The sequence below is a fragment of the Labrus mixtus genome, chromosome 23 (assembly GCF_963584025.1).
Source record: "Labrus mixtus chromosome 23, fLabMix1.1, whole genome shotgun sequence".
In the NCBI taxonomy this organism is placed as follows: domain Eukaryota; kingdom Metazoa; phylum Chordata; class Actinopteri; order Labriformes; family Labridae; genus Labrus; species Labrus mixtus.
Genome location: NC_083634.1, coordinates 14,425,501 through 14,449,901, shown reverse-complemented (window position 1 = coordinate 14,449,901; position 24,401 = coordinate 14,425,501). Strand labels below are relative to the sequence as shown.

Here is a 24,401-nt window from a genome sequence, read left to right as displayed (position 1 = left end):
TCAGGCTGTCACATTTATAGTCCCCACATATGTATTTGTGTGCTTTTTGTTTGAACATTATGCATGCTGCCTCCGTACCTGCTAAGTCTCTACATGTTTGTGTTGGTGCCAAAAATATCCGGGACTCTCTCGCTCTCTGTCTCTCTCTGTCTGTGGCTTCCTTTCCTGTGACTGTATCCTCAACTAATCCATTAATGACTTAAACAACACACTCACCGGCCCGCTGGAAAAGGTGGTAACCCACAACTTGGCCTCTATTCTTGTCCACGTTAATCTGGTTATGTGTATCACTGGCACTGGTCTCTGGTGACTTGTGTCATTACTGATTACTGACCCCTGGGATCCCGCTACTGTCAGCATGGCGTGTCTGGCTGGTAGCTCGGAGGGACAGGAAAGTCCCTGTGGTCATAATCCTCTTCTTTCCTTTGAGTGTGTGCGCGCACACGTGTGTGTGTGTGTGTGTGTGTGTGTGTGTGTGTGTGTGTTACATGCTGTTAGTAGTGTCACTGGGGGTTGTTAGCCCTGGAGATAGATGCCTTGTGCTCTGAATGGTGCAGCAGCAGGAAGATGATTTTGACAATGACAAGGAAGTAAAAAAGAAGAAGAAGAATGACTCACATAGCCAGGAGCAGAGGCTTTAGTAAAGATTACCAAAGGGGAAATGGCCTTAGACAGTAGTTTACATAGTTGTTTGAGGTGGTACTCCAACCTTTAAAAATCTAACGTATTGTTTTCCATTGCCCACAGGGCTAAAACACTTACTGAGGGCATGGACCTTCTTGCCTAAAATCTAAATTTTGTGCAGGCCAGTAGTGGAGCCCCAAAGTGTCCAACATGTAGTCAATATGACGGATTCACTTCATATGTAAATAAACTGAATACAAGTCAAATAAAAAAGCCATTCAAAAAAATAAATAAAGTGTTTTCCAATCTCGTCTGTGCAGAATTTTGAGCTTCCATGTTGCTTGTCCGACTTGCTGCCAACTCACAACTGGAACTCAAGTTAGCTGGGGTGTGACGTCATTCCCAGCTCCGAGATCCGACATAAATGGAACGCGCCATTTAGTGCAGGCAGGCTAATGCTTAGCAACAAACTAAACAGATAGTGTTAGCAGTGTAAGCTACTTCCTGTTGGCTAGAACAACAACAAGGACAGACTTTGTGACTTCTCAGAGTTGTGAGTCTTCCTCTATAAGGAACATCTGCTTGATGTGTGCTGTTCAAAGCATTGGCATCAGTTATCATCTTCAGCTTTTTTACTGACTTGCAAACACATTAAGTATGCTTTTTTTTCGTGTTTGGGGAAAACGGCTCGAATCAAAAAGCTCACTCAATATTCCTTACCTGTGTTGACTGCCCCTTTAATTAGGATCATTTCCTGAGGCGTTTTCATTTAACCACAACAACCTTCCAACCAGTCTCACCTCGAGGCTTTAAAAAAGCATGGCACCCTGCCTACAGGTTGATTAATTAAGTCCCTATAACAATAGAATGTGAGGACAGTGATAGAGCGCCCGGTTCATCTCCTCTGGCTCTGACACAAAGTCGTTGGCCTATCCTGTTTTATTTTATGCACTCTTTGACGTTCATGGTAGTCAGTGGCCAAAGTGCCGCCTGCTCTGCCCAAATGCCACATCGCATAACGGCAACTTAACACTTCCTGGAATGGAGGCTGTGGATGAAGGCCAAGGGACAAATTGTCAAAGTAGTCTATCAAACCAAAAACTTTACAGTCTGTGCAGGCGTTTATGAAGCTTCTGCTTAAGACTTAACTTATATATTATATAGACTTATAAAACATGACCTTTATCCCGAGTTAGACTGTAAGGAGAAATAACGATTAACAAGAACACTCTATACACTTCCACTAATCCTGAGAGAAGTTACAAAGTTTTTATCTATCATTGTGAGACATGCTACACACATAGACCCCCAAAGCACAAACCAGATCTATAGACGTGCATTAACAGAGAGATGTCAGAGGGAGGGGGCCATGGTCAATTGGGGGTTTACCGCCTGGCTAAAGGGCGTCTGGGCAGTATACGCTGGAAATGAATCGGAACCTCTACAGTCACCAGTCCCGATTTCCCAGTCTTGGTCCGTATTGGGACTTGAACCGGCGACCCTCAAGTTCCCAACCCAGTACAGACTCAGTTCTCACTGACTGAGCGACCCTGGACCCCAATTTGATGTGACAAAATCCTGGAAACATGTAAGATCAAGGTATTGCACCTAAACCAAGTAAGAAATCAAAATACTCCATTAAAAATGAGCTTACAAAGAGGGTCGCACCAATAAAGGTTTCAGATATAGTATGGATGCATCACCCACCAAGATAAAAAAAAAAAAAAAAAAAAAAAATGACTAGTGCTGACCTAATATCACACTAATTTCCCTCATGGGGCCGACCAGGCTGGCTGGGCTTTTCACATCATTCATTCCACTCCGTTTCCAATCACTCCCAATGCATCACTTCAGGGATTCATTTGACACGTTTATTGCCAAACGGTGTGATTTCCAAGCTGGGTAGCAGCTTTTGATGTACCAACAGTGATCTCACTTGCACGGCAGACTGATTTGGCCCTCACACGCGTGCATCTCACTTAGTCCCTCGGAGGTAAAGTGGCAGATGATGAACTGAGCCGTTAATAGCCGGCAGCACTGAATGCAGCATGCACCGTTTTTGCTCTATCATCATATTGACCAAATTAGAGGTGACAGTACGATCTTGCAGTCTTACATTTTCTGCTCATTAGTTGTTGCAGCGGCGGGAGATTTATTGTTTTTCACTCACTCCTGTTTAAGCACATGTACTGTAAAGCTCTATCAAAGTGCATTTACACATTTTAAACAGATGATACAGATACAAAAATGTTGGGGGAAAAAAATCTCTGCGCACCGGGATGTGTGACAGGAGCGTCGGAGGAGGGTAACACTTGAAGACAACGAGGGAGGCTCCCGCACGCTGTCTGGCTTAATGCTGACACATTCATTTTATCATACAGGTGTGCCTGATGAAAGTCGGTCAGACCGAAACGCCGTTTGATCAAATAAATATGTCAGCATAAAGCGAGACAGTGTGCGGGAGCCTTCCTCACTGACTTTAAAAAGCCCTGCCATGAAGTCTGTGTATCTTGCTTACATCATCCTGGATAGTGAAGACTATTAAGCCCCAGATTGGTTTTTAAATATTTGATTAAAAAGTGAATATTATGTAAGTTTAACAGAAAAGCAACTAGAAGTTCTAACAGATTGTTGCTGTTGGCACAACAATTGCTGCCAAACTAGCAAGAGTTAGCTTCTCATTAAACATGATGTGAAAGCGCCTGTGAGGAGTTTGAAGCTGGTTATGAAACAGACTGAAATGAACGATGATGCGGTCTGCATGACCTACAAAGCAAACAAGACCATCAGAGAGGAGATTCATTATCACATGTAGTTAGTTTACATGCCAAAGATGTCAGATAAGGCGATTAACAGCACACTGCCTGAACAGCCTTTAAAACATTTTGCATGACTGACATTCATTGTGAGGTGCATGTTTGGGATTTAGAATAAAGGTCGGGTGAGATTTTTTTTGTAACAGAAAACTACTTATGTTAAAAAACAAGATGGCTCAGGAGATTACTCTTACCACATTGTTAACAGGTGGGGGCCAAAAATCAACACAAAGCAGGAGTTCTGCACAGGAGCTTTAGGGCGTTTTCACATTGGGAACGGTTGTTTCATACCGTGCGGGGAGCCCTCTCCCTCTCTCTCTCTCTCTCTCTCTCTCTCTCCGCTGGTCTGCGTTCACATTATAACACCGGTCAGCGCCCATGTACACTTGTGTACCAGACTTGGGGTCAAGCATACTCGGATCTGGGCGGGTCCCTGATTGGAAACCACCCTCAATAAGCAACAAACCACTTCCCCTAACATTTGTATTATTGCCATGATGTGGATTTTTGTTTCTTAAGGGAACCTATAAAGTATTTGCTGACCAACATTGTACTTAGACACAATTATGGTCAAATAATAAATGCTATAATTTAGTCCGACTCGCTTACAGAAGCAAACATTTATTACCACAGCTACTGTTAAAAAGAGACCAAATAAATTTAGATAAAAAAAGTCCCTCTGGTGTTGAATTCAGCAATGCTGCATTTTTAACTTGGCTGATTTAAATCTTTTATTTGTATGAGTTAAAACGTTTCAGTGTATTGCTTCACTTTAATCCTCTTCCTAAATCTGCACTCGAGTGGAAAAAAAAATGTTCAAGCAGAATATACTTTTTGAAAAGTTATCGAACTTCTGAATGTTTGCAGCTAATTCTTCTCTCCGGTTTGAGGCGTTACATGTCGACATGGATCATGCCGGGAGTACCATTTACCTCGACCCTTTGACCTCTATAGCTCATTTATCTTTAAAGATGACCTTCTATCCCACATGTTTGCTCCTTCACTTGTCATTTGCTGTGTCCTCGAGGCCGTGGTGTCTGGATGTAGTTCTAATCAAGAGCCGTCACACACAAAAACAAAACGACCACAGAGTCCCCCAAATGGGCCCTCACACCTGCACTCATTCTCTTGCACTAAAGGGAAAATCCTTAAAGTGACTGACCAACATTTTCGAACAGACATTAAAAGACTTGATGATGTCATAATCACTGTCATCCCACCAGGTGATGGTTAAAGATGAGCGGGGCATTGGTATGCAGAGAGGCTCGTCCTGCTGCTGCTGCTGCTGCTGCTAAAAATAGAAAATACCAAGGTGGAGGGAAGCATTTGTTTTAAATGTAACCACAGCTATCACACACACACACACACACACACACACACACACACACACACACTTGGATTGGTGACAGCTGTGTCTGTAAATGAGTCTTCCTCTGTGTCTGCAGCTATCTGGGTCTTTCGCTTCGTCTGTGATCAGAATGCGATGATTCACGGGGGCAAACTGTCCTGGACATTTTATTATTATTGTTGTTGTTGTTGTTGTTGTTGTTGTTCGCTTAAAAAAAAAACATGCCAGGGATGGCTTGATACTTGGCAGCACTAGACAGCGCTAAGTGGAGAAAAAGCGGCTAAGGTGGTTACAATTTTCTGAACGATAACAGAAGGAAGACAAAATAAACACGAGCATGCTTCTGTCCTTTTTCGCAGTCGCTCTCCAAGGCCAGATTCTGAACAATCTGCTCTTTTCAATTCATCAATGGGACGCTCAATGTAAAAAAAAAATGGACAATCACAGATGTATCAAATTTAGTGTGAAAATCGGTTCAGATGAAGAATCCTTTTTTTTTTTTTTAAAGCTTTCCTGAGTGGACAAACTCCAATGAGCACTATGTGAAAAAGTGAACAGTTGCATAAAGCTGCAGCGCGTGCTCTTTTTTTTTTTTTTTTTTTTTTTTTTAAGGAGGATTCTGGAGCATTGAGGCAACATTGAGGAGATTGCGAGTCTCTCTGGAGAGGCTACCGGTTGTCGAACAGATGAAGCACTTGTTTCTGAAGCACGGATTTATTCCCGAGTGGTTTCCTTCTGACTCCCTCTACCGCCTCCCCTCCCTTCTCTGCCCTGTCATTTCGTCGTTCTCTTTCCTTCTCCACCCTGTTCGCACAGCTTCCCCTCTTTAATTTTCTGCTGTGTTCATGTTCATGCCATGTCGGTCTCGCTCTCTCCGTCCTCCCTCCAGTTGGTCTGTCCTCTGTCTGTCTCTCCGATTCTTTGTAAATGTTCTAAAAAAAGGATTCTTGTGGCAGTTTATAACAAAACACAATTCTCCCCTTCTCAGACTTTTAGTAAGCATTTGTGTATTAGGTTAAAACATAAACATTTTCATATATATAAAAAAAAAAAATTATCAACAAATACACTAAAAAACTTATATTTGACAAATTTGTGTGAAAACACAAAATGTTGCCGGGGTGCTGCAGGTCTGGTGGTTGGTGCGCGCGCCCTATGTGCGGAGGCTGTGGTCCTCCAAGTGGGCGGCACGGGTTAGAATCTCAACTGTGGCTCCTATCCCGCATGTTGTCCCCGCTCTCTCTCTCTCTCTCTCTCTCTCTCTCCCTGATGTCCAACTCTATCCACCGCCATACCACTAAAATAAAGGCACAAATACAAAGCCCCAAAATGTTCTTAAAAACACACAAAATGTGGATTTTCTGTACTCGTGAGAAGAAATGTTGCATTACAATACTTCATAAAAATACAGTATGCAACACTTTTGGACATTATAAAAAGATGGCACTGAAAGAAGCATGAACGTGCACCCTTCAAATAAAAAGGAGTCATATCGCACCCTGATCTGAAGTTTGTTTCACATACTAACTATTTAATGTTTTGTGTTTTTGCACACTCCAACAACACCAGTTCATTCTTCTTCTCTAATCAATTAAAGAGTCCATTTTTAACTTGTTTAACTGCATCAACCGTTCATGTGCAGCCCTATCTATAAAGTTTGAATGCTAAAATTGCAAAGTGGCAAATGACTTTTAAAATAAGTTTGAATGAGGACGACCCCACTAAAGCTGAGCAAGCACATTGGCTTACCCGACACGCAGGCCTGCACCCACATGTACCTAACTGGATGGAACAGGTGGAGCATCAAGTGCATGAAAGAGCCTTAACATTACAACTTAACATCCATCAACAATGCTTTTGTGACCGAAAAAAGCCCAAATGGCACCGTGTTTTGTGTTCTCTTCTGCCCCACTGCACACAGTAATAGCCTCAGGTCAGTTCTAAAAGATGGTTACACACTCCCAAACAACCACTCGAACATACTCAAAGTGGTAAGAGGATATGCTGAAAAAAGGAGGATCAAATTATTCCACATGGATGCTGTTGGGTTTTATTTCTCCTCAAAATTGGGGCACCATATTTCATATCCACATAATTTACCAGAGGAATTCAAACTTACAATGAACACAATTTAGTGGTATATTTTCTTTTGTGTTAAAGGTGTAATGTGTAGAATCTTTACACTAAAATATCTGAATTCATAAAAAAATTACTTAACCTGTAATAAATAGTATTTTTTTGTTGAGTACTTACATTACCTCAAATATTTCCAACAGTCATCAAATCCAGAGAAATCCGAGTTGTAACTCCCCGTGTCTTTTGCAACGGCCGCCATGACAGACACGACATGAACGACCACCTGATGAATTATAAATCTGATATTTAATCTCCTCTAGCTCTGCTTATGTCCCTGACCGTTCTTGAGGGAAGATTCGGTCTCTTTTGCTTCTAAATGCCCCCGATGTGTTCGCCTCCAGCGTGTAATCCACATTTTGCTGCTGCAGAGGTCGTGTACTGCGGGTTTATCTTGACTGAAAACAGCTGACTGCTGCTGGAAACAATTTTGGTGAGAGCATGTGGAGAAAAACAAAAAAAGAAAAAAAAAAAAAAAGAAATAATCATTATAGTATTGTCGGCTATAAACCAAAAACAATCAGCTAAAAGGTGCTAAAACGCCCCGGTAGTGCTCACTGCACCTGCAGAGTTGTCACCATGAGCGCCTTCTCTTATGTCACACACGGTCATCCTGCCCATTTCAATATGTCAAAAATATGGATTAATGTAGCTTTAACCTTAAATTGAATGGCTGTTCTAATGTTAGTGGAACAAATACAGCAACATGTATTGTTTGTCTTTGTCTGCTTGCTCCTCTTTTACTGTCACTTCTGGATCCCTCTGCCTCCATCATCCTTGCTCTTTCCCCCCCCCCCCCCTCCTGTTCAGTCTCTTCTGCTCCTACACTTTTTTTTTTCCCTCTTTGACTCGTCATGTTCACTCCTGTCTGTCCTCTCACATCCCTTAATCCCTCTGTGCTGCTTCCTCTCCCCTCGACCTCCAAGCTCCAAATACTCTCTCTAGCCTCCTCACCTGTGGCCCTCCTCCACCCTCTCTCTCCATCACTCCACTTCTTGGTTGTTTTTTTTCTCTCCCTTTATCCCATCTGCCTCTCCTCTCCTCTCCTCTCCCCTGTCTTCTTTGTGTTCAATTTCCCACCACGCGCCCTGTATGTCCTCTTTACTGTCTCATGCCCGGCTCAGTGTCCCTTCAATCATTCGAGGTCTAACCCGTCCCTGATCTGAAACGCTTTATCTTGCATTATATTCCATAATTTACTTATCTGTTTTAGTCTTTTCTCTCCTGGCTGCTTCTATCCTTCCCTCGCCTGGCCTCATCCTCTATTCATTTGTGCGTAATCTGTCACAGCAGCATAAACCCAAACCTTGCTTATGTAATCTGATAAGAGCCACAAACACACACACACACACACACACACACACAATCGCACAAATACACACAACCAAGCTCCCCTTCCACGTTGCATGCATGACTGCGGGCTCTTTCTGCATGCGATTTGTCAGTGACGGTGTGTTCACGAGTGCATGCATGTGTGATTGTGCGATCTTGCAAGTGTCAGCTTCATTGGACCGGGTGGTTTGTATGTTTGCGTGTGTGTGTGTGTGTGTGTGTGTGTGTGTGTGTGTGTGTGAATGTCATGCCTGGCGATGTATCTGATTGGATTAAAGCAGGGGATCATAAGTGATAGACAGGTCGAGGGTATAAAATAAATAAAATAAATCAGGAGTGGACAACAGTTGCTCCTAAACACCCATAATCCACTCTGTTGTCATGCTACGGCGGGCCCGCTGCCGCTCATTTCATCCCTCCTTTCTAGACTCTCGCACACCACAGCTGTGCGAGTGCAATATCTCAGCGACATGTTCCCCTTTCCTTACTTTAATGGTAATGTTTTGTGTCCATTCTGAGCGCCTAAGTCCTCGCTGTGACTGATTTCAAAAGGGCACAAGTGTCAGCGTGAATCGCATTTCTCTTCTACGCGCTGAAAATAAAGAGCTTTTTGAGAACGGATTTTTTTCGACATTGAGTGTTTTCTCCGTGCTGCTCTTGTGGAAATAAAGAAAGGCCAGTGCTTTTTTTTTTTTCATCATAGAAGAGAGTGTTGAGCTAATGAAAGACTCGGTTCCATTTAACATCAGTAGATTTACCACAGCTCTCTGGTGCTCCCGTTTCCTGAGCACAAACAAATCAAACACGCTCCTGTTATCCATCTGCTCTGTTATCAAACTGCACTGCTACTTGGCATCACTAACACACACACACACACACACACGCATGCACACTCGCGTGCCACACCTCTTTTTGGCATTCATCGGGTAGAAGCGGTAATTCTCGTCACCACATGGGTTTTCACTTGTAAAATTAAAGAAATGGAGGGGAGAGACAGCGGGCGAGTGCCAGCGCTTATGAATATGGCTGAGTGTGGAGCCAAAGGACTTGTGGACTTATTTCGTAGCTGGAAGGAAATCAGGGAGGAGGCAGTGGAGCGGGAAGAATGATGAAGATGAGAATTGGGGTTGGGTGGGGGAGGGGGGGGGGGGGGGGGGGGGGGATAGAGGACAATGAGAGATGGAGGGAAACAACAAAAGGGTTTAAACCACAGAGGGATGAAATAAATAAGAGAAGACAGATAACGATGGAAATTAATTGAACTGAATCCAGAAACCACAAATACACCCCCCCCCCCCCCCCCTCCCTTCCCCCCTCACAGTGAAGCAGTTTGCACATATGCGCCCATCTTGCAGCGAATGCCCCGGTTCCTTGATGTTACCACTGCTGACACTTTGATTCTAAACAAGTCACGTCGGCTCAATCCTCTGTGTTTCACGACGCTTTATTAGGAAAGTCACAGCTGGTCCCCTCAAACTTGTTTTTCTTGTGTTGTGCTGCAGCTAAAACTGCAAGTCACTCCGAGTAAACATTCCGCTGCCGCAAATAGCCGTGACAGAAGATACAGGGGAAGCTTTTAGTTCAGGTGTGCGGGCATCAAGGGTGAACGCAGTGCAGACACTCACAGTGTGAGGATCCCTCAGGATGACTGGTGTTTAGTCTGTGTGTGTGTGTGTGTGTGTGTGCGAGATACAAAAAGTGTTTTACTGTATTCCTATATCATGGAAAGTGTTCAAACGGTATCATGATTGTTATTTGTGAACTCCATGTGAGTGCAATTGAATGTGTCATCAGGGCCCGGCAGCGGAGAAATAACACTTAAATGAACAGCCTGCAAGGAAGTGTGTGTCCACTCGTGTGTTTGTGTGTCGCCAAGTCACTGTAGCACAAAAAATAAATAAATAAATGAAATCCATATGAGACATGGAACACTATAGGACAGCCCGCATGGAGAGCTTTTGTGAGTAAGCTAAGTTAAAATGCTCACTCTCAGTGTTCATCTTCATTTATTTATGCGCGATAAGTGTGTGTCTGTGCACGCTACTGTGTGTGTGTGTGTGTGTGTGTGTGTGTGTGTGTGTGTGTCTGTGCACGCTACTGTGTGTGTGTGTGTGTGTGTGTGCTTTTTAGCAAGCTAGCTCCCTCAGGCTCCGTGCTATCTTCTCTGTGTGACATTAGCAAGGGGCGGAAGTCTGAGCACCATGCTGCCAGTACCTCTCAGCATCACACACACACACACACACACACACACACACTCAGGGCCAAAAACAAACAAACGGGGGGCTGGCAGATACTGGATGTGAACATCTGCAATCTGACTTCTGCTCGGGGAGAGCAGAGTGCATGGTTGTGTGTCGTGCATGTGTTTGTGTGCCCGGGCGAAACATATCCATGACTCTCCATGCGCAGAAAGTTGGAGGAAGATTACGGCGATTGTGCATTGCGTAATAACATACATGTAATATGCATTGCGAGATTGCATACATTACATTACGGCGGATTATCTTAAGCCACGGTTTCCGAAAGCTGTCAAGCTGTCGGGGCCAGTTAGAGGGAGACACTCTCACAGCATGAGACGCACAGCAAGTCCACAGCTGCATGAAGGCAATTATACTGTCTCTGTTTAATTTGTCTCACTCATGCTGTAGGAATCACAAAACACCTGGACACTGTGTTACATCAAATAACGACAGACATGCATGAGGAGGTGACACTTCATGTGACTGTTCATGAAATAGTAAAAGAAGAAATCATTTAGAAAAGTGGTTCAATTACATCCGCTTGTATACATTACATGATGTTGCATAACTGCACAACAAAACAGCCAATCAGAATTGAGTATTACACCATCATATCATGGTCTAATTTGTGATAATGGATATACAGCGACTAGGGCGGTCAAAGGATCGCTTTTGAAAATCTCCATAAATGGCTGATAGTTAATTGCGATTAATTGCATTTTTAATCGCATCTTTGAATTTCAATTATTTTATATAAAAAAAAGTTGTTAGGCTTTTATTTTGAATTATTCTCTTAATCTGACAGTACTTTCCTTGCTGTTTGAGTTCAACACTGCTTTTTTTTATTTTGAAATAAAATAAGGAACTTCTGGTATATCAAAGGTTACGACATTTAAAGGATGCGTTCAAAGATGCAGCGGCGCCGTTCTTTTCCATCACTGTGACTACAGGGAGACGCTGCGGAGGCTGATCTACGGCGTGCCTAAAGGGACAAAATAGCATGCGATAGACTGCAATTCAAAAAAAAAAAGAAAAAAAGAAGGCATTCATTTCAGACCTTAATTATTTGCGATTAACTAGTTAATGCTGATCCCAAATACAGTGGAGTCATTGTTTGAGTTTGAAACTAAGGAATCACAAAACACCTTAACACTGAGTCCACACGCCGTTTTACACAACAGCTGATGGAGTTTATTTCTAGAAGAATCATCATAGGACTCCTGCTGATATACTGTATAATACATTAAGTAGTAACGCACACCCACAGGCCAATCAGAATTGAGTACCATGCCATCATCTCCCAGTATCATTTTGATAGTGGACATGCAGCTGCAACGGATTCTATATATACTGAGGTCACTATAGGTCAGCCAGATTAAGATGGATTTTATATAAACGAGTGGACACAGGGCATTATTTTAATGATGCATTACAATAACGCGTAACCTTGGCCTACCATCGACATGATAGTCTGTTCAAAGCTTTGAAACATGCATGTGATGGCAATTAGAATTTAACTCAAATGTCCTTATTAAAATGGCTTTAAAGAAATGCGTATGTAAAAGGACATTCATATTTCCATGAGTATGAGCCGTCCTCAAAGGTTATTTGTCCTTGTCGGTGTGTGCTCAGTGTAGGAAAAGCTTTCACGCCGTTTGTTTGAATGTTTCTTTACAAACCTGAGCGCTTGCGGGTCTAATACTCCGAATGTGACCCAGGTTTAGGTTTGAATAATACTTTCATAGCGAGTCCTTTTTTCCATTAGCTCAGTCCATTCGGTTATTTTTCCCCTCTGCTCTCTGATCATGTCTTTATAAATGTGGCGTAGTTATTAACCTCCAGCCCCAGGGCCGTGTTAATGAAGCTAATTCTCTCATGTAGGCGTAATCTTGAGGTAGAATAAAACATTTATACACGCTTCACTATATTCATCCGTCTGATGATACCACCATCGAACCTCTCTGGCCTCTAACAGCCTAAAGGGCCCTCTGACACTTTCCTCATTTCCCCTTCTGTATCATCTGTATGCCATTAGTCTTTTTTATCATCTGCTTAGTTATTCTCATCTCTCCTGCATGTTTTTTTTTTTACCCGTTTCTTTTTCTTCCAGCTGTATCTCCTTCTTCTTTACTTTTCTCCCTCCCTACGTTCACGCTGCTCCTTTTCTCCGCCATTACCAGCATGACAATCTGCCGCGCGCCTGGATCCCAATCGCAGCTTCAAACATGCTTTTAGACGGATCAAAGGCGATATCAAGCATTAACACACACACATACAAGCGGGCACACGCATGCACGCATATCCACACTCTCACAATGAGAGCCTGTTGCAAATTATCGGCTTCAAAGACTAAAATAGATTCTGTGCGGAGTGTTATCTCTGAAATTTCCCATGCACACCCACACAAACCTGCTCACTCAAATACATTAGTATCCATAGCTAACATGCATATGAATGTATACAAGTGAGAGTAGAAGTAGAAGAACAAACGCTGTGTGTTACAGGACATTAAAGTGGCTGTGCAGTTGGGTGTGTGATTGGCTGTGTAATGAACGCTTGTTATTCTCAGATCTGCTGGTTAAGTAGGATGTCAGGCGAGGGGCGAACGCTTCAAACGCTCTTTCATGCCTGCTTTGGTTCAGGTCGCATCGACCTCTGGATCGGCAGATCGATCGAGCAGCCTTGATTTAACTCATTTGTGGGGAGCAAGAACTCCCTAATTGAACCTTGGGAAGCACACTCACACTTAGGTTTAAAAGAGGGCGAGGGATTGAACATCCTCAGTGAACATGCTCTTGACAAACCTGAAATGTGTTTCAGTCTTCAGTGTTACTTTTTAAATATTAGCCTTCACTCTGTGTTAACACATTATTTTAAACTGGAATTGTATTCATTATCTTTACTGTTTTTTTCTTTATATATATATATATCTGTCTTAAACGCTAAATATAAGAGAATTTGCCAAAGGAAGTTGTTATTCTCTGTAATACAGGTGTAATACTAGGTACTTTCATTGCATGCACTACAGGATTACTTTTCTATAGCCACACATTATCGATCTGCTAAAAGTTCCTCTAATGCTCCGGCGCTCTTTTAGGGATTTCTCACTTGCAGAAAACTCCTGACATTTCCCGGAGGAGCTCTATGTGTGAACGCAAACAGCCACATTTTCCCCCTCGGACTTCACCCAGAGTTTCTCCTGTCCTGACCCCTTTGGTATTTTTTTTCCCCCCTGCTGACGTGAGAACGCGGCAGGATATTATCAGGAAAATTCCCCCTCGAGCTCCTCAATGTCCGCCAGCTTTGTTTGTCTGCTCTTTAGTGCTGCGTAGGAAGTTAGCTGACACGGATGGTTTCTCCGTCTACAGCTTGCAGACATTGACACCAGCTTTGCATAATCCCTTAAAGTGAGCATCTCTTGGCAGCTTTCTGTATTTTATAAAAGGTACATTATTAGAAATTCACTACTTTGTTGATGAGCTCAAGGACACACTTAGCATCTACTGGCTGCAGAAAATCATCTTAAGAGCTTAAAAACATGAGAGTATTGTGAGAGTATCGCTCTCCCTGACGTTACATCATTGATATCTAATAAATAAGGTGAAAGATAACCCAACAATCAGTGGAGGAGTACTTTTAGTTCGAGTTTTAGAACTGGTACGACAACAACAATGACGTCATTATCGGCGGCCGGTTAGACAGCGAAACGGTTATTGTTTTTTGCAGTTAAGTGAATTATGTAGTCCACTACGTTGAGGCCCCTATGTAGGGAGTAGGGAGTAGGAAATGAGTGTGTGATTCGGGACACAACCCAGGTGAAAGCATTAAGGGCTGGTCACACAATATTTAAAGGCGGGAAGTAAAATGACACAAGGGTATGAAAACGACAAAATGACACAGAAAACGATATCTGAATAACTGAATGTGAATTAAATGCCTACCTACACACGGATTAGACATGACAGAGAGTTGATTCTGACTTTGTTTTTTGTTTTTTCACAGCTACACACATGAGGAGAACAACCGCAGATGTCCACAGCGTCACGTGTTGAACATCCCGTCAAGGTAATAAATCTCTTCACAGAGTGGGGAACATCTCTAATTCATTCAGTCGCACTTTACAAAAGCCGTCTTTAGAACGAGACTGACGGTGTATGTGTGGGCCTCTGCAGTCAGAGGCCCACACATACTACGTTAACCTCGCTACCACCTCTGTCCCCTTGTGAACTGTTCTCTCTGTATTCACGGCTCGCTCTGCTCGGGGGCTTTCTGGTCACAGGCAGCAGTTTAACTCAAATTTTTCAAAAGGGAAAAAAAACGACAGGGAGTGCCGAAAGTTGATTTGAATCAGATTCACTCTAGATCCTTCTGCATTCATGCCGCGCATTTGTATTGACCTCTTCCCACCCTCCCCGTCGAATGGCGTCCCCCGATTAGATGCAAGAAAACATCATCGATCTAAAGATAGAAAAAGCAGCCGGGGGAATGGACTGAACTTGTTTCACTGAGGATTTTCTCATTTCCATTGTTCTCTGTCTTGTTCTGCTTTCTCTTTCTTCCTGTCACACACAAATACACACACACACACACACACACACACACACACACGTACGCACGCATACAATCACCCGCTCCCCTCATACCCATAATGATAACGTTAAGGACTTTTGTATCTCATTAATCACCATGGCAACAACATTGGACCTACTTTCGACTCTCCTTTTGCTCCCTTCTCATTTACCTCTCTCTCTCTCTCTTTCTGTCTGTCTCTCTGCCTTGCACAAACACACACCTACACACACAACTACACACACACACACACACACACACTGAGAGATTATGTTCTCTTTCTCCTCCACTATACAGCCATCTACATTTAGCATTGAATTGGATATTATTGGAAGTGACATACTGCTGATGCACATTTACTGTTGCATCCTGTTCGTCCCTGCAGGATGTGCTGCTGGATTCTGCGTGATTATCGGTGTGAGGAGTATTTTGGTTTTTGTGTCACTGTGCGTGTGTGTGTGTGCGTGCAGAAATAGCAGCCGATAGTGAGAAAAGTGGGTGAAACCAAACGAGAGATTGTCTTCTTGAAGCTGTGGCAGGTGTGTAACCCCTTAAGGGCAATGTAACATTGTTCAAAGAGTGGTGCTGCATCTGTGTGTGTGTGCTCCAGGGGCACTGTCATTAGGTAACATGGATTAGTTATGTTGGTTGTATTAGTGCAGGGCTGAATTGTGTTTGTGTGTGTGTGTGTTTTAACTGTAAAGCAGGTGAGAAGAGTTCAAGATGTCTTTAAGCGAGAGCAGATGGGAACTCAAATATTATTGGAGCGTATGCTGCATGATTCATTTATGCTGTGTGTTTGTGTGTTTGTGTGTGTGTGTGTGTGTGTGTGTGTGATAGTCGCCCTGAGGGGGTTATATAAACACAATTTCATACCAGCCAAAGCACAAAGCAGCATGGGATGTGAAATATGCTCTACGCTACATAATTATTTAAAGAGTCACTCTCTCCTCGTCTTATTCACCTATGAAAACGCAAACAAGGCACCGAAGACGAAAATGTGGAATGTAAAGCTGCTCAAAAGAGGATTCAATGATGTTAGAGTCAGACCACTCACCTCTGGTCTCCCCTGAGTAGGTATGCTTCAATCATTTGTCATAATTTAAAAAAAAAAGGCATATAAGCGTCTCCTTGAAGCATAGAAAACTCAATTTGTAATAAAGGAAGAAAAAAAATGCAATATACAGGACTCTTCTCTCATCTTTATTCTAAGCATGGATTTTTTTATCTATCACATTGAGATTTCATCAGAAGCTAATTTGCACACCTGCCCTTTCTCTACCCAAAGCTTTTTGTGCATTTATTTAGAGACAGCGCAGTGGACAGAGTCAGAAATCAGGGAGAGAGAGAGAGAGGGGGAAAGGAGCCACAGGTTGGACCACAGCCTTAGTACTCTGCTTTGACCTTTGGCCTTTTTTAAGTGGATTTAAGTTTAGTGATTTAAGGGTATTTGATGCACTTTGTGACACATTAAAAGCAGTAAGATGACATCGGAAAAGGGAGAGAGGGCTGGAGAATGAAATAAAACATAAGTTTTCCCTCTTTTATTGCATCCAGGGATGTTTTGATTATATTTGTCCAACTAAATCAGGTCAGCTCCACTATTTCTCATCAACTTTTGAACTCTTTAAATCTCTGTTTGTTTGTTTGTTCCCACTGCAGATCCTGTGCTTTGGGGGTTATCTTTGCAAAGAAAGCATTTGTTCAGTGAGTCCTGCCACTCCAATAGTTCAGAGAGTGGGTGAGAGGGAGTCTGTTTAAAAGTTGTTGTGGGGTTTTTTTCTGCGCTTGCGTCCAATTTCAACTTTACAGGACCCACGTTGGAGCCAAGTTGCACCAATGTTGCTCGTTAATTTTGTCTTTTTTTTTTTCTGGGGTTTTCTTTCAAAAGGTTCATTCTCAGTTCACTCTCCTCTCCCTGCTGCAGGGGATTCTGTGTTGATTTTTTGGATGCTTTCTTCAGAGTCGTCTCGAGCTCATGTCCTCTGGTTGGAAATTGGTTGAGAGACTCTCCCGCGGCACAAACCTGAAACACATTAAATCAAAGTCATCCTAAAGGTGCTGTTATATTGCTCTCGGCAGGGACGCGAATTCGGGGACTTGGACAAAATCAGTAAAACCTGGAGAAGTAGTCTTGTGGTGGAATATCAATCATGGTTTCTAACTTCTGTGACTCCAGCTTGAATAAGGTTTTGACAAAAACACAACAGGAAGTACGATAAGAGGGACGGGTCAAAGAAAGTTTCTCCACTGGGAAAAGTTGATTATTTGTAGATTGATTGATTTATGTTCTCTTTCTTTTATTACTGACTGTCATACATGTAACGGGTGTGCCTGTCCTGCTGAAGGTCTAAACTTCACTGGATGCACATCTGTTACTGGTCGTGAATATCGTTCTGGTGTTGCGTTGAAAGAAGAAGTACTCGGACCACGATCTGCTACTGGTTTCTCATTTATTGTGAACCGTGCTGGCTGCTGCATCTTCTCTCAGTGAGCTTAGCGCGGACTGAGAGAAGCACAACACATGACGTCACGCACACTGCGACCTCTTAAAGTGACAGTACAGGTATTAACAGCTGAACTTCAGTGAGCCACAAAACACACATTAAACATGTTAAAACGAATATTTCTTCAATGTTTATCAGGATTTGGTGAAGTTTCAAATATATAATAATAATAATAATTTTAACCTGGTTACATACACATCATTTAAGAAATTCCTCGCCAGGAATTGTCTTTGAAAAACTCAAAAATATAGCAATAGAGGGTTATAGCTTCTTTCTTTTTTTTTTAAGTCTCATGCTAGTATCGTATTGGTCCGGGGTATCAGCCATTACCCAAACTCAAAAGCAGAAAGGATAAAATGGTACTGGAACATCTCTCGGAGCAAGTGAAGGCTCCCACTGTGACCTAAAGTGTTTGTCTCGGGCTTGGCTTCTGACTGTGTTAGTGTTGGCCAATGTGCTGCTTAGGGCGAGATCACAGCACAGAGCATCATTAAATGACCTCTGAAGGAAAATAGCACGCAGTGAATGCTGCTAGTCAGGGTTCAACAACCTATAAATTATTCACAACAACAATGATGAGAAAATAAAGCATCTCTCAAAAATATACTATTAGTAGAAAGAAACAGAAGTGGAACAGAGACAGTGGAACACACAACTGTGTTATTAGAAGTTGAATGGCATGGTGTCAGGCAGCTCAGCCTGCTTGTCTTGTCAAAGCAAAGACGTCAACGTTAGATGACTTGAAGTCAGTTCTGTCATCTGCCGACCCAGTTAGCTGCTTATGTTGAGCTCCTGCAGGCAAAAGAGTCCAAATGGGAGGAGGAGGTGCCGCATGGTAGCAGCTGTCGTTAGCATTGAAGTCAACATTTTGAATACTGTCAGAAGTATCTATGTCATAAAGATAGTATCAGATGGTTTTACCAAGAGTGTGGTGAGACAATCTCTACCACTCTTGTCAGTTCATGATTAGCTTAGCTTAGCTCTTTTAGGCTAGTAAATGGTAAATGACATTGAGTATGTAGTCTTGTGTAGCGGTTTTCTAGTCTTCTGACTGACTTTCTAACTGTCTAATATTCTGGTTAGCATGTGGTAGTCTGTTTGCTTTGGTTTAAAAAGACGACATGAATGAACTTCCAAACTCCATTCGATCTGCAGAGTCCCTCTGCACCTTTAAGAAAAAGCTAAAGACCCAGCTCTTTCATGAATACCTACTAACTTAATGATGATGGTCTCGATATCTTTGATTATGATGATGGTTGTGACGATTGTTTTTGTTTGATAACGATGACTTATAAGATGGTTTCTATACTGATTAGAGCTCTCAAGAACTGCCCTCAATGTTGTGCTTTGCCTCTGGTCACTTCCTGTCAGCACCTGTGTGTCCAATCAGACTCAAAGCTGATCGTTTGCTCTTACTGACATTGTTCCCTTTTTTTCTAGATCCTTGCTTGTGTTGTTCTTACTCTCTGATGTACGTCGCTTTGGATAAAAGCGTCTGCTAAGTGAATTGTAGAATTGTAGACATGGTAACTATAGGAAAATCATCATAGTATGGGTTAAAAACTTACAACCCAAAAGTGGACCAATCTTATCAGGACTTCATCAAGAAGCGGTTAGCCGGAGCATCACATATTGGTATGGAGGAGTTTATGTTGAATTCTTTAAAAACGCCTGTTGGGGTCAGATTTTACAGGGTGGCGTGTTTTGTCTGTCACTGACAGTGGCGCTTGCTGTGAAAACGGTCGAGTAACGCGCGGTGCTGACGTACCGCGGTGGGCACGGACTCTGTGGAAATTGGCAGTAATAGAGCATTCACAGATGTTTTTTTTTTTTATTGGCCCGCTTGCCAAAATGACCAAATTGTGTTGAGTTTTGAGATCATTCACATGAAGCCAAGAGATGTCTTCCTCGAAAAAAAGCCCCGTTTTTTTTTAACAGCGTCAGAAGTCAAGTACAGTATGGCTGACTCACTCCTCAAGCTGAATACAACATCTTTAAAAACATTTTGTGTCTATTTCAGTGTTTGTGAGCACACGGGGTTGTTGACTCTCTGTGTTTGTGCATCTGTTGCCAATGCACACAGGCCAAATTGGCAGTCACCTGCAACAGTGAGTCACTCACTCACCCTTGACTCAGTACAGTGCCATTTAGACGAGTCTGCAACACAGTCAGAGAGGTGTGAGAGCGTGTCCACACACTCATTTTGTGTTATTATTATATTTTTTTTATCTTTGTGTATTGCATAAGCTTTGTGTCTCTGTGTCGGGAGCACAGCGGTACTTTGCATGCAGAACCCGTGTGTGTGTTTGTGTAGTCTGTGTGCTGATGTGTGTCTATATTTAAGGGTAAGCTTGGTGTTTCTGTCTGACCTTTGGAAAATCCCTCGGTCCGTCGCACACGGCTGCTTCACCATAGATCCAAACACAGATCACTTGTGTGTTTGTGTGCGTACTGTATTTTGGGGTACGTGTGTGCAAATCCGGAGAGAGACAGAAAAAGGTACAACAGAGGAGGAACAGAATTACATAAATGTTTAATTTTGGGTTGAGGTTGTGCAATTTTGATATTGTTCATCCATAATTTATACCGATGTCATGACTTGAATAAAAGAGAAGAGTCAAAGGGACAGAGCTACAAAGGGAACAAATGTTAGAGCAGTGCGAGAAGCAGAGATGGAAATGTCCGACCCGCTGGCCAGCTCACATTTAAAGGTCAAAGGTCACTTCGACACTCGCAGAATTAATTAAATAACTTTTTAACTGCTGTCTAATGGATGTTGAATGTGTGCGGTGACGCCCGAGATTATGGATCCTGCCTCTGATCATTATCAGAACCCTTGCACTGGTTCACCAGGGATCAATAATGAATACACGAGCAGGTGATTGAAATGCATTCTCCGAAGAGGTGAGGGATCAGTCAGATTGAAACGAGGACCTGGGGACAAAATATTTAGAATACCATTACATTAGTCAAACCACAACACAGTATTGACGAGGCTGGGTCTTTAGTCTTTCTATTGTTAAATAAATTGGTTCCTTCTAATATTCTTTGTCCTTCGGTTGACTTATTGATTGTTTCTTGGCTTCAATCTTCCAGTCGTTCCTTGGTTGTTTTTTTGTGTTTTTTTGTGATCTTCTTAATTTTGAAGTCTTTAATTTGATTGTTGGCGTCCCCCTGGCTTCTTAAGTCCATGCCTTGGTTCATTCTTTGAGTCTTTGGTGTAACTTTGGTTAATTCCTTGATTTGAAGTGTTTTGGCTCTTTGATTCTTTGTGTTCTTTATGTTGCCTCTTGTTTTTATTTTTTTGCTTCTTTGGTTCCTCTTTAGGAAGCTAACTTCATTCTTCAGTGGTTTTCTTTGTTCTTTCTATCTTTGCTTCTTACTCTCCTGGATAAAACAGTTCTGTTAAAGCTCGTATATGTGATACTGTTAGTTTGGAATTATTTCTTTGGTTCTAAGTGATTAAAGGACTTTTTTTTCCCCGGTGTTGTGACATACTGTTCTCGTCTTACCGATCGGTGTCATTTGTAGCCGTGCTCCAAAGATGCTTATGTGAGCAGATGGTGCTTTTTTTTTTTATAGCTTTGGTTGATGTACAAATCAATAGAGCCACAGAGAGGGGAAATGAAGCCGTGAGAAGATAGAGTGTGAGACGGAGACAAAAGACAAGTGAGCAGTTAAAAATGACAGAAACGTTGAGAGATGGAGGAGTCGCAAAGGCGAGACTGTCACCAAGAGAAGGATGGAGGTACAGGAATGCATGGCAGGTGGAAGTGCGTCAGCGGTGCATGTCTGAGTGGTGAAAAAGAAACTGATAAAACAGGCACCGAGATGGAAGGAAATAAAGGAAGCGAGAAGAAGAAGAGGGGGGGGGGGAAGGGTTGCCAAATGACTGTAGGATGACTGACTGCAGAGAAGAAAACGTAGATCACGGACCCGAGGTGAACGGGTGAAATGAGGAGCATAATGAACGGTATAAGAGGTAAAGGAGCTGTGCAGGCTACCAAAGATGAAAGGCTGACGCAATGTGGTTTAGGGTGGAAGTGGAATGAGCTAATTTACAGTACGGGTCATTCAGAGATTCCCCTGAAAAGTTGCAGAATCAGGACAAAAAGTTGTCTGGAGAAACAAAATGATTGCATTGTGTCGTCGATTACTCGTGAAAAGGTACTCGAGTGCGCACCATGTACAGAGGGCACATCCCTCCAACCGGGCGGCCCAGGTTTGAATCCGACCTGTGGCTTCTTTCCCATCATTCCCCACTCTCTCTCTCTCTCTCTCCCAAATTTTATGACTCTATCTGTCTCTAAATAAAGGAATTAAAAGCCAAAAGTTGCTATCACGGCTGTATTTTTCTATCTTCATTAGTTAAGTGAAATTATCTGAGTAGTTAAAAACATCAGTGACAAGGGTGACAACACAGCGATGAGCACATACCCCCAGTAAAACAAGACAACAACCAAACAAACACCCTGTGTCCTCACATCGTTAAGTTTATGTAAATGAAGGTTTCATTGACCTGCACCAATTAGTTTTTAAGATACAGCTGTACTGATTAAAAGAGCCCGCATCAAACAGAGGCGATAAACAAAAGTGTTGTTTGTGTCCTTCTGCATTCAAGCATCCAGCGCATTTTTTTTTTTTTTTTTTTTTTGCCTTTGGTAAGCGTTGACCTTGCTGCTCTGCACACCAGCAGCATTTAGAAGTCAGAGACGTTCTGTCTTATCTAATGTGACACTTAAGAAAGATCTACATCAGGGGTGGAAGCACAGCTCTCTGATTTAAAACACAAGAACGGTGGAGCACAGTGGATCATTTTTGTGAGTTTACTCGACCTTGTGAGTGATCGAAGACTGTGTGTGTGTGTGTGTTGTGTGTGTTGTGTGTGTGAGTCCAGGTAAGTGCTCCTCTAATAGGCATTCACGGCCGAACAGAGCGCAGGAAGCTTAAGAAACCTCTAGTGCATACTCACAAGTGGGATAACACACACTCACTCACTCACTCACTCACTCACACACTCACTTCATATGTGACAATCCAGTAAATGGTTTCGTCTTCAGTGTGCACAGTCAAGCATGGAAATGTGCAAGTGCCATTACCTTCACACCGCTGTTGAGTGGTATATTTGAGTTGAATAGAGGTGAATGGGACGTATGGTAGATTCAGCACAACGTTTAGCTGCCACCTGACATGTGGCTGCAGCAAATCCGTTCTGTCAGCGATGACCAGGACTGAATGGTTTACAAGGTGAAGCCTCATTGCACAGTTTGTAACCCTGGGACCTGCTAAGATGTCACACACACACACACACACACACACACACACACACACACACACACACACACACACTTCACGCCCTTGAACAAGACACTTACATCCTGACTGAGGCCAACATGCAGAACTGAGTGAAAAGCTGAAAGATAAAAGAGTAACTGTGCTCAGTCAACCCTTTAAAGATGAAAGTTAAAGTACAAATCTTTACATAGAAGTCAATTTTGTTACTCTATACTGATTGATGAGGTGTAAGTCCACTGCTTTAGTTTGACCCAGTTCACAGTGTACAAAGTTTTTTTTTTACAGGACTTCAAACTGGAAATGTAACAAGATAAAGAGTCAAACTGTAAGCTCCTATTTGAATGAAGCATCTTAACTCCCACGGCAACAGTCACTTCTGTTTTTCTTCCATTCATTTAACCTTTAAAAAAAAACCTTTTCAGTTCTTTCCATTAAATAAAAAAATCATGTTTACCTAAAAAGAAATCATATTTTAAATTGCATTTACCACAACTAGGAGTCCAATTTAGGATCAGACCAGTAGGGAGCCCCCTGAGGGCTCACAAACTTAAACCAAAGCAGTGGTCCAAAATGTGCAATGACAGTAGGAAACCTCCCTTAGGGAACCCCATCTGACAGCGCTCACTCTTTGTGCCCTGCTAAGCGTCACATGCATTTTTGCAGTGAAAACCAACATCCGCTAAAGAGTCAACAAAAGAAAAATGAAGTGTAATTAACCGTCCAAATGAGAGCGAAAGAAACAGGGAGAAAGAGGAGAGATTGTGTCGGGACACTGGCAGACATGATGGTGATGAACGCTGGCCGTGGGGACCCCCCAATTGATTTTCGCCGAGGGTCCCAACAGACTCTAGAAGCGCACACTGGACCCTGGAACATAACGCGTTAACTGTCCACATGCATTTTGATTGCAGCACAATATGTTACCACGATAGCGCACACAATGAGTCTGAGCATGTTTGTGTATAACTGAAAGTGGCCGAAAGATTTAGTTTCTCCTTTTAGGAAGTCATCGTGATCTGTTTTCTGAACACCTGTGGTAGCTGGATTGTAATGATCTGAGCAGTTATAGCCTGAACTGCTGAAGCAATCCAATGGCTCTGACAGAAATCTGTGCAGAAATCAAAGGAGAGGGTGTCATGGTGCTCCTTGCACTGGTAATTAACAGACAATTGATTTTATGAAGTGCAGTGCAGGGGCTCAATGACAGCGAGGCCCTCTCGGTCACCACAGCCTCACACTTTGATGTTTACTCACCCCCAAATGCCTGCATTCAATATTTCCGTGCTGGTAATTTAATGCAGTGCTTGGATGAGAGCTCTGGAGACTGGTGTATTTTACTGCGGGGCAAAGGCAAGGCGACACAGAGGAGATTTGTTGGGGAGCCATGTGAGAGAAGGACATCTGCATCTTAATTGATTTCTGGCTGGGTATTTTTAAATTTATGTGCACCTAAATAAATAATTCATGCGTAGGAATATGTGTGAACAGCATGATATCGTAGGGAATTTCAATATTTCTTCTGTGTTTCTATGGTGAA

At 42.6% G+C, this 24,401-nt stretch overlaps 1 protein-coding gene and 1 long non-coding RNA gene across 4 annotated transcripts in view; both read left to right on the top strand.

Annotated features, from left to right (window-relative positions):
- Window positions 1–24,401, top strand: part of LOC132958992 (uncharacterized) — a 195,624-nt gene that overhangs the window by 2,815 nt on the left and 168,408 nt on the right. The window lies entirely within an intron of this gene.
- slc8a4b (solute carrier family 8 member 4b) overlaps window positions 1–24,401 on the top strand; it is a 97,557-nt gene that overhangs the window by 2,704 nt on the left and 70,452 nt on the right. For 2 of the 3 annotated variants that reach the window (XM_061032069.1, XM_061032068.1), the window contains exon 2: window positions 14,496–14,558. The exons of the other annotated variant lie outside the window; for it this stretch is intronic. In XM_061032069.1, the coding sequence (XP_060888052.1) occupies window positions 14,523–14,558 (36 nt within the window). In that variant the 5' untranslated portion in view covers window positions 14,496–14,522. The remainder of the gene's footprint in view (window positions 1–14,495; window positions 14,559–24,401) is intronic. 3 annotated transcript variants of the gene reach the window in all.